The sequence below is a fragment of the Salvelinus sp. IW2-2015 genome, unplaced genomic scaffold (assembly GCF_002910315.2).
Source record: "Salvelinus sp. IW2-2015 unplaced genomic scaffold, ASM291031v2 Un_scaffold2035, whole genome shotgun sequence".
NCBI lineage: Eukaryota > Metazoa > Chordata > Actinopteri > Salmoniformes > Salmonidae > Salvelinus > Salvelinus sp. IW2-2015.
Window position 1 is genome coordinate 148706 of NW_019943381.1, and position 11053 is coordinate 159758.

Consider the following 11053-nt stretch of genomic DNA (forward strand, 5'->3'; position numbering starts at 1 on the left):
CGTCAACGCGCGGGCATAGGGCCGTGAAGAGGTGGAGCTTGGGCCCCGTCAAACGAGGTGCGGGGCATGGGCCCCCGTCAACAGAGGTGGGCATGGGCCCTGTCAACAGGTGGGCGTATGGGCCCCGTGAAAGAGGTGGGCTGGCCCCCGTGAAGAGGTGGGCATGGGCCCCCGTGGCCAAACGAGGTGCACTGGGCCCGTGAAAGAGGCTGGGCATGCGGCCCCGTCAACGAGGTGGGCATGGGCCCCATGTAAAGAGCTGGGCATGGCCCCGTCAACGACGGTGGGCATGTGGCCCCGTGAAAGAGCTGGGCATGGGCCCCCTTCAACGAGTGTGGGCATGGGCCCCGCACAAGAGCTGGGCTTGGGCCCTGTCAAAGAGTGGGCATGAGCCCCTTGAAAGAGGTGGGCATGGGCCCTGTCAACGAGGTGGGCATGGGCCCCGTAAAAGCTTCTGGGCATGGGCCCCGCTCAACGAGGTTCACGGCATGGCCCGTGAAAGCGGCTGGGCATGGCCCCGCTAAAGAGGTGGCATGGGCCCCGTGAAAGAGGTGGCGATGGGCCCCGTGAAAGGCTGGTGCATGGGCCCCGTGAAAGAGGGTGGCATGGGCCCCGTGAAGCGCTGGGCTTGGCCCCGTCAAAGAGGGGACATCAGAGAGAGGGAGGGAGGGAGACGGCAGGGAACTGTAAGTGTGTCTGATGAAGTCTGGGCCGTTGACCAGTGTGTAAACAGAGGCTTCCAGATTAGTTCACCCCTGAACATATCAACTGTCAATTAGATCATGAGAACACCCCCCCCCCCAAAAGGGTATGTTTTACCATTACATTTACAGTAAATGACCATATTGTAATGCATGTAAAGTCACAAAACATGTACAGTATGATCTATTGATGGTATACTCTGTTCTACCCCTGTCCGTCTTTCGGATGGGATGTTAAACGGGTGTCTTGACTCTCTGGTGGTCACTAAAGATCCCATGGCACTTATCGTAAGAGTAGGGGTGTAACCCCGGTGTCTTGACTCTCTGTGGTCACTAAAGATCCCATGGCACTTACTCGTAAGAGTAGGGTGTTAACCCCCGGTGTCTTGACTCTCTGTGGTCACTAAAAGATCCCATGGCACTTATCGTAAGAGTAGGGGTGTTAACCCGGGGTCTTGACTCTCTGTGGTCACTAAAAGATCCCATGGCACTTATCGTAAGAGTAGGGGTGTTAACCCCGTGTCTTGACTCTCTGTGGTCACTAAAGATCCCATGGCACACTATCGTAAGAGTAGGGTGTTAACCCCGGTGTCCTGGCTCTCTGTGCGTCACTCAAAGATCCCATGGCACTTATCGTAAGAGTAGGGTGTTAACCCCGGTGTCTTGACTCTCTGTGGTCACTAAAGATCCCATGGCACTTATCGTAAGAGTAGGGGTGTTAACCCCGGTGCCTGGCTCTCTGTGGTCACTAAGATCCCATGGCACTTATCGCTAAGAAGTAGGGTGTTAACCCCGGTGTCCTCGACTCTCGGTGGTCACTAAAGAATGTCCCATCGGCACTGTACGTACACCGGACGATCACAAGGGTGTTTAAAACCGCCTAGGTGTCCGGTGGCTCTCTATGTGGTCACTAAAGCGGGAGGAGCGGGGGGGGGGGGGAGGGGGGGGCGGCGCGCGGCGGGGGGGGGCGGGGCGTGGGGGGGCGGGGGGTGGCGGGGGGGGCGGGGGGGGGGGGGGGGGGGGGGGGGGGCGGCGGGGGGGGTGGGGGGGCGGAGGGGGGGCGGGGGGGGGGGGGGAGGAGAAGAGGGGGGGGGGGGGGGGGGGCGGGGGGGCGGGGGGGGGGGGGGGGGGGGTGGGAGGGGGGGAGGGGGGGGGGGGGTGGGGGGGTGGGGGCGGGGCGCGGGGGGGGGGGGGGCAGGTGGAGGGCGGGGGGGGGGGGGCGGGGAGGGGGACGCGGGCGGGGGGGGGGCGGGGGGGGGGGGGGGGGGGGGCGGGGGGGGGGGGGGGGGGCGGGGGAGGGGGGGGGGAGGGGGGCGGGGCGGGGGGAGCGGGAGGGGGGGAGGGGCGCGGGGGGCGGGCGGGGGGTGGGGGGGGGGGGAGAGTGCGGCGGGGGGGGGAGGGGGGTGGGCGCGGGGGGAGGGTGCGGGGGGAGGAGCGGGAGCGGCGACGGCGGTCGGGCGGGGGGGCGGGGGGGGAGGGGGGGAACGGGGGTGAGGTGGGGGGGGGGGGCGGGGGGAGTAGCGGGGGGGGCGCGCTGGGGGCGCGGTGAGAGTGAGGGGAGGGGGAGCCCGCGGGGTGGGGGGGGAGCGGGAAGGGCGGGTGAGAGGGGGGGGTGAGGTGCGGGCGGCGGGGTGGGGGGGGGTGGGGGTGTGCTCGGGGGCCGGCGGGCGGGCGGGGGGGCCAGGGGCGGCGGGGGGGCGGGGCCGGGGCTCGGGGGCTCGGGGGGGGGTCCGAGGGGCGGGGGAGCTGGGGGGGAGGGGGGGGGGGGGGTCGCGGCGCCGGGGGCGGGGCAGGGGGGAGGGGGCGGCGCGCGGGGAGGGGGGGGAGGGGGGCGGGGCAGCGGGGGGGCGGGGGGGACCGGAGGGGGGAGGGGCGGGGGGCGGGGGGGGGGGGAGCTGCGGGGGGGGGCGGTAGTGGGCGCGGGGTGGGGGGGGGGTGGTGGCGGGGGGAGGGGGGGGGGCGGCGGGCGGGGGCGGGGGCGGGGTGCGGGCGGGCGGAGCGAGGGGGCGCGGCGGCGCGGGGGTCGAGGGCGCGCGGGGGGGAGGCGCGAGCGCAGGGCGGGAGGTAGGGGGGGGGGGCGGCGCGAGGGCGGCGGGGAGCCAGGGCGGGGGGGGGGCTGGGGGGCGGGGGGGCGAGGCGGCGCGCCGGGGGGGGGGGCGAAGGGGGGGGGGGGGGGGGGGGCGGGGGTGTGTGGGGGTGTGGTGGTGGGGGAGGGGGGGGGGGGCGGGAAGTCGGGGCGGGGGGCGGGGGAGCGCGGGGGTGGTGAAGCAGCGGGGGGGAGGGGTGGGGAGGGCGCGGTGGTCGGGGCGGGGGCGGGGAGAGCGGGGGGCGAGCGGAGGCGCGCCGCGCATGGCGGGCGTGGCGAGCGCGGGGTGGCGGCGGGGGTGGAGGGGTGTGGGGGGGGCGGCGGCGCTGGCCGGGCGTGCGGCGCGCGCCGGCGGCGGTCGATGCGGCGGGGGCGAGTCGGCATGGGCTGTAGACGGGGCGCGGGGGGGAGGGGGGGGCGGAGAGGGCGGGGGAGCGGGGCGGGAGCGCGCGCGGCGGCGGAGGGGGGGCGGGGGGGGCGGGGGTGGGGCGGGCGGGGGCGCGCCGGAGAGGGTGGGCGAGCGAGCGGAGAGGGCGGTGGGCGGAGCAGGCGGAGCGAGTGGGGGCGCCGGGGCTGAGGGCTGCGAGGCGCGGAGAGGTGGGGTAGAGGGCGCGGGCTACGGCTCGTGGAGCGGCGCGTCGAGACGCGGCTGCTGGGAGGGCGGGGGGTCGCGCGTTGCGAGAGGGGGGGGGGCCGGGGGTGGAGGGGGAGGGGGAGGGGGGGGGGAGGTGGCGCGGGGGGGGGGATCCCATTGGCACTTTATTCGTAGAGTAGGGTGTTAACCCCGGTGTCCTGGCTAAATTCCCAATCTGACCCTTCATACCATCATGGTTCCCTAATCATACCCAGCTTTACAATTGGCTCATTCATTCCCCCTCCTCTCCCCTGTAACTATTCCCCAGGTTATTGCTGTAAATGAGAATGTGTTTCTCCAGTCAACTTACCTTGGTAAAATAACGGTAAAATACAAAAATAAAAGAATAGACAGAAGACCCATGGTGGTGTCTGTGGGCCGTGTGCAGACCAACCCGCAGGAGTGCCCAATGGTAGAAATGGTGAGGGCCTTCTACACCATCAAAAGGACATAAAATTAAACCATACTAATTAGGATCTGGCTAAAAATACTTGAATCAGTTATTAACCATTGCCTTTATGGTGTGGGGTCTGGGGTCCGCTCACCAACCAAGAATTCACAAAATGGGACAAATGCCAAAGTGAGACTGCATGTGGAATTCTGCATTAAAAAAAATATTGTGTACAACGTAAAACACAAAATTAATGCATTCAGAGCAGAATTAGTCCGATACCCGCTAATTATCAAAATCCAGAAAAGAGACGTTAAATTCTACAACCACCTAAAAGGAGAGCAACATCCAAACCTTCCATAAACAAAAACCATCCCCTACAGAGAGATGCACTGGAGAAGAGTCCCTAAGCAAGCTGGTCCTGGACAGCAACACATTAGACCCAACCAAATCATGGAGAAAACAAAAAGATAATTACTTGACACATTTGGAAAGAATTAAAAAGAAACTGAGCAAACTGAGAATGCTATTTGGCCGTACACAGTAGCAAGAATACACCGAGCATTGGGACTGACCCAAAATTAAAGGAAAGCTGCTTTGACATTGTACAGACTCAGTGAGCATAGCCTTGCTATTGAGAAAGGCCGTCGTAGGCAGACATGGCTCTCAAGAGAAGACAGGCTATGTGCACACTGCCCACAACAGAGCTGGAAACTGAGCTGCACTTCCTAACCTCCTGCCCAAATGTATGACCATATTAGAGACACATTTCCCTCAGATTTACACAGACCAACAAAGAAATTGAGAAAAACAAATCCAATTTTTGGATTAACTCTCATATCTATTGGTGAAATACAGTGTGCCATCTTCAGCAGCAAGACATGTTGACCTGTTGCCCAGCAAAAAGGGCAACCAGTGAAGAATAAAACACCATTGTAAATACAACCATATTTATGTTTATTTATTTTCCCTTCTGTACTTTAACTATTTGCACATGTTAAAACACTGTATTTCAAATGACATTTGAAATGTTCTAATCTATTCCTTTGGAACTTTTGTGAGTGTAATGTTTACTGTTAATTTTTTTCACTTTATTATCTATTTCACTTGTTTTGAAAAATGTAAACACATGTTTTCCATGCCAATAAAGGCCCTTAAATGTAATTAGTGCCGTGAGTAGTGGAGAGGGCCAGAGGGGGGTGTGTGTAGAGACCGAGCGCTGCAGCAGCAGCCGAGTCACGTGGGTGAGGAGACAGCAGCATGCGTGCAAGTCACTACAACTTTTTTTAAATACAAGTTGTAAGGTAGAATATTTCAAAATCTTTTCCCATCAAACATTATAACGCCCTAGAACTGATGGGCATCATGAAATATGACGACAAAGCACTGGAAAACGACTAAGGAGCTCTAGAGCGCATTAGATAAATTCGCTCGGAGGTGGTTTAAACTACATTTTAATTTCGATTTATGGAAAATCATATCAAGGTTGCTCAGTTCTTGGTATCGAGCGCCTAAAAGAGGGGGAAATTTTAAATGGACGTTATGGAACTCCCACGCGTGCTTCTGTAAATGGGGGGAAAAGTCCACAATGAAACTGACATTAAAATGTGGAGAATGATACATCTGTTGACCATTAAGTAGCCTATTAATTAATACTACCTATGTAGGCTACTGTAGCCTACCATTTGAATCAATAAATATGTTGGAATGACGATTAGGCTGGAGTCATTGCAATATCAACATTTCGCTACACAAGCATTAACATCTGCTAACCATGTGTATGTGACAAATAAAATTTGATTTGATCAATTTATTGTTGCCACTTGTGTAGTCTACCTGCAGCTGGCAAACAGATGTCATAAATAGCCTATAACTTCAGTGTATTGTTGTAGCCTTGTGTTATTATGCAATTATTAATAGCCATGTTTAGTTAATGAAATTGGAAGTTATCAATTGTGATCATGGTCACATTTTCTATCACAATTGTCGATCAGCTGTTAGAAATAATTAGATTGACTGTAACAGTCAGTCAGATTAGGCTACAGGGTAAAAAAAAATAAACCCTTTAAAAAACACTAGCTGTAGGCACTTTCAGTATATAATCCATATTATTAATATATGATTCAGTGATTGAATATAAACTTATTCCAGCAGTGCTAATTGGACAACAGAGCACTTCTTACCTCGAAATGGCCTCACTATTCATGTTGAATAAATGAGTCTGTCAATTTGACAAAACACAACTGCCTAAATAGTTCATTTTTTACATTCCTGCCAATTCTACTGTAAAACACCAGGGGCTATAGGCTACCTGCATTTAGCTGACTCCAAACAATGGCACAATTGATTACAGTCATAAACCTAGATTTGAGTGAGAATGCCTATGCCTATTGAAATGACCAATCAACGCACAATTAGGTCATTAGCACGGTTGTAGTCGTAACATCTTGACACATTATGGGCACAATTGTCAGAAAATAGCCTGAGTTTTAAGGAATCGAACAAGTTTTTTGCACACGTTTTTGACATCCTCTGTTCCAACTTTCATCCTTCAAACTCTCCTGTCGGATTTATCTATAGCTATGCACATAAGGGATTTATTTACAATCAGAAGTTACACGAGTTTAAATCGACATCCATTGATGAAAATTATCTGCCTGAGTTTAATAAAAGGCGAAATTATATTTTCTCTTGCAAACTATTACAATGTCTTTATTACTTACTTAGCTCGCAATCATTATTATTGGATGGAAAACCGAATTTAGCTTCTTACAAATTGAGTCGATATTCCTTCTTAATTTGCTCGATTACGTTATGATAAAAGGTTAATTAGCTGAATGTCACTCCTCTCTGCTACTGGCATTGTGGGCGTGTTTTGAGTAGGCATGAGTTCGAAATTTAAATTAGTCCCGATTTTTGAGCTAGACCTGGCAACGCTTCATCTACTCTTGTCCTGTGCGTTTGTGTAGAGATCGAGCGAGCAGTAGTTTTTATTTCAGACCCAAAAAGAGTTTTAAAAATTCTCACCCAACAGCTTAAAAAAAGTTAAATATGCCAAGGAAGTGTGTTGTTGCTGGTGCAGTAATACCATAAGGACGGGGTTACAGACTCATTTGTGGCCCAAAAACGACAAGCTCGCATTGAAGTGGGATCGGGTTTGTCCGGTTGACGCGAGGTGGATTGGATTATAGGGAACCACTGCCACTACTGTATGCGGTCTTATTTCACCCCGGAGGACTTCGATGGCATATAACCAGTGGAAGGCAGGATTCGGAGATGAGACTGCGACTTAAAACCATGCTACTGTGCCGACCAGTGCATGTGAAGCCTGCCATTGCAACCTCGTTTCTAAACAACCAAACATTACGTCAAGAACGTCATCAGTAATGAAGATAAACCGGGTAAATTCAATGTGTTAAACTTTTTACAATAGCTAGCTACACTTGGTTAATTTAGCTATGTATTATGACAACAACCATTTTAAAAATAGTTTATTTTGTTAATTTATTCACGCCCGTCCTGTTGGTGACGATAATACATTTTGCGTGTAGTTCGCATAATATCACCGAAGAAGAAACTGCGTTCAACTGTTCTTTAACTTTAGGGCAATGACGAGCAAAAAGCAAGAGAGATGTGCAGTAGTTGGCTATCTCTCTCCTGGGCCCTGTCAACGAGGTGGGCATGGGCCCCGTCAACGAGGTGGGCATGGGCCCTGTCAACGAGGTGGGCATGGGCCCCGTGAAAGAGGTGGGCTTGGGCCCCGTGAAAGAGGTGGGCATGGGCCCCGTCAACGAGGTGGGCATGGGCCCCGTGAAAGAGCTGGGCATGGGCCCCGTCAACGAGGTGGGCATGGGCCCCATGAAAGAGCTGGGCATGGGCCCCGTCAACGAGGTGGGCATGGGCCCCGTGAAAGAGCTGGGCATGGGCCCCTTCAACGAGGTGGGCATGGGCCCCCTGAAAGAGCTGGGCTTGGGCCCTGTCAAAGAGGTGGGCATGAGCCCCTTGAAAGAGGTGGGCATGGGCCCTGTCAACGAGGTGGGCATGGGCCCCGTAAAAGCTCTGGGCATGGGCCCCGTCAACGAGGTGGGCATGGGCCCCGTGAAAGCGCTGGGCATGGGCCCCGTTAAAGAGGTGGGCATGGGCCCCGTGAAAGAGGTGGGCATGGGCCCCGTGAAAGCGCTGGGCATGGGCCCCGTGAAAGAGGTGGGCATGGGCCCCGTGAAAGCGCTGGGCTTGGGCCCCGTCAAAGAGGTGGACATCAGAGAGAGGGAGGGAGGGAGACGGCAGGGAACTGTGGTGTCTGATGAAGTCTGGGCCGTTGACCATGTGGTAAACAGAGGCTTCCAGATTAGTTCACCCCTGAACATATCAACTGTCAATTAGATCATGAGAACACCCCCCCCCCCCAAAAGGGTATGTTTTACCATTACATTTACAGTAAATGACATATTGTAATGCATGTAAAGTCACAAAACATGTTACAGTATGATCTATTGATGGTATACTCTGTTCTACCTTCCGTCTTTCGGATGGGATGTTAAACGGGTGTCTTGACTCTCTGTGGTCACTAAAGATCCCATGGCACTTATCGTAAGAGTAGGGGTGTTAACCCCGGTGTCTTGACTCTCTGTGGTCACTAAAGAATCCCATGGCACTTATCGTAAGAGTAGGGTGTTAACCCCGGTGTCTTGACTCTCTGTGGTCACTAAAGATCCCATGGCACTTATCGTAAGAGTAGGGGTGTTAACCCGGTGTCCTTGACTCTCTGTGGTCACTAAAGATCCCATGGCACTTATCGTAAGAGTAGGGGTGTTAACCCGGTGTCTTGACTCTCTGTGGTCACTAAAGATCCCATGGCATTATGTAAGAGTAGGGGTGTTAACCCCGGTGTCCTGGCTCTCTGTGGTCACTAAAGATCCATGGCACTTATCGTAAGAGTAGGGTGTTAACCCCGGTGTCCTGACTCTCTGTGGTCACTAAAGATCCCATGGCACTTATCGTAAGAGTAGGGTGTTAACCCCGGTGTCCTGGCTCTCTGTGGTCACTAAAGATCCCATGGCACTTATCGTAAGAGTAGGGTGTTAACCCCGGTGTCCTGGCTAAATTCCCAATCTGACCCTCATACCATCATGGTTCCCTAATCATACCCAGCTTACAATTGGCTCATTCATTCCCCCTCCTCTCCCCTGTAACTATTCCCCAGGTTATTGCTGTAAATGAGAATGTGTTCTCAGTCAACTTACCTGGTAAAATAACGGTAAAATACAAAAATTAAAAGAATAGACAGAAGACCCCATGGTGGTGTCTGTGGCCGTGTGCAGACCAACCCGCAGGAGTGCCCAATGGTAGAAATGGTGAGGGCCTTCTACACCATCAAAAGGAACATAAAATTCAACATACTAATTAGGATCTGGCTAAAAATACTTGAATCAGTTATAAACCCATTGCCCTTTATGGTTGTGGGGTCTGGGGTCCGCTCACCAACCAAGAATTCACAAAATGGGACAAATGCCAAAGTGAGACTGCATGTGGAATTCTGCATAAAAAAATATTGTGTACAACGTAAAACACAAAATAATGCATTCAGAGCAGAATTAGTCCGATACCCGCTAATTATCAAAATCCAGAAAAGAGACGTTAAATTCTACAACCACCTAAAAGGAAGCAACATCCAAACCTTCCATAACAAAACCATCCCCTACAGAGAGATGCACTTGGAGAAGAGTCCCCTAAGCAAGCTGGTCCTGGACAGCAACACAATTAGACCCAACCAAATCATGAGAAAACAAAAAGATAATTACTTGACACATTGGAAAGAATTAACAAAGAAACTGAGCAAACTAGAATGCTATTTGGCCGTACACAGTAGCAGAATACCCGAGCATTGGGACTGACCCAAAATTAAGGAAAGCTTTGACTATGTACAGACTCAGTGAGCATAGCCTTGCTATTGAGAAAGGCCGTCGTAGGCAGACATGGCTCTCAAGAGAAGACAGGCTATGTGCACACTGCCCACAACATGAGCTGGAAACTGAGCTGCACTTCCTAACCTCCTGCCAAATGTATGACCATATTAGAGACACATTTCCCTCAGATTACACAGACCAACAAAGAATTAGAAAACAAATCCAATTTTGATTAACTCTCATATCTATTGGTTGAAATACAAGTGTGCCATCTCAGCAGCAAGACATGTGACCTGTTGCCACAAGAAAAGGGCAACCAGTGAAGAATAAACACCATTGTAAATACAACCCATATTTATGTTTATTTATTTTCCCTTCTGTACTTTAACTATTTGCACATTGTTAAAACACTGTATTTCAAATGACATTTGAAATGTTCTAATCTATTCCTTTGGAACTTTTGTGAGTGTAATGTTTACTGTTAATTTTTTTTCACTTTATTATCTATTTCACTTGTTTTGAAAAATGTAAACACATGTTTCCCATGCCAATAAAGCCCTTAAATGTAATTTAGTGCGTGAGTAGTGAAGAAGGCCAGAGGGGGTGTGTGTAGAGACCGAGCGCTGCAGCAGGCAGCCGAGTCACGTGGGTGAGGAGACAGCAGCATGCGTGCAAGTCACTACAACTTTTTTTAAATACAAGTTGTAAGGTAGAATATTTCAAAATCTTTTCCCATCAAACATATTAACGCCCTAGAACTGATGGGCATCATGAAATATGACGACAAAGCACTGGAAAACGACTAAGGAGCTCTAGAGCGCATTAGATAAATTCGCTCGGAGGTGGTTTAAACTACATTTTAATTTCGATTTATGGAAAATCATATCAAGGTTGCTCAGTTCTTGGGTATCGAGCGCTAAAAGAGGGGAAATTTTAAATGGACGTTATGGAACTCCCACGCGTGCTTCTGTAAATGGGGGAAAAGTCCACAATGAAACTGACATTAAAATGTGGAGAATGATACATCTGTTGACCATTAAGTAGCCTATTAATTAATATACCTATGTAGGCTACTGTAGCCTACCATTTGAATCAATAAATATGTTGGAATGACGATTAGGCTGGAGTCATTGCAAATCAAGCATTTCGCTACACAAGCATTAACATCTGCTAACCATGTGTATGTGACAAATAAAATTTGATTTGATCATTTTGTGCCACTTGTGTAGTCTACCTGCAGCTGGCAAACAGATGTCATAAATAGCCTATAACTTCAGTGTATTGTTGTAGCCTTGTGTTATTATGCAATTATTAATAGCCATGTTTAGTTAATGA

The 11053-nt window shown here is 52.2% G+C and overlaps 1 protein-coding gene across 1 annotated transcript; it reads right to left on the reverse strand.

Moving 5' to 3' along the window:
* Positions 1-1600: 1600 nt before the first annotated feature.
* LOC112072776 (basic proline-rich protein-like) lies at positions 1601-3616 on the reverse strand. Its single transcript, XM_070439925.1, is given in 6 exon segments — positions 1601-2235; positions 2274-2841; positions 2844-3092; positions 3094-3113; positions 3190-3367; positions 3611-3616. Coding segments are annotated over 6 exon segments (1656 nt in total).
* Positions 3617-11053: the final 7437 nt, after the last annotated feature.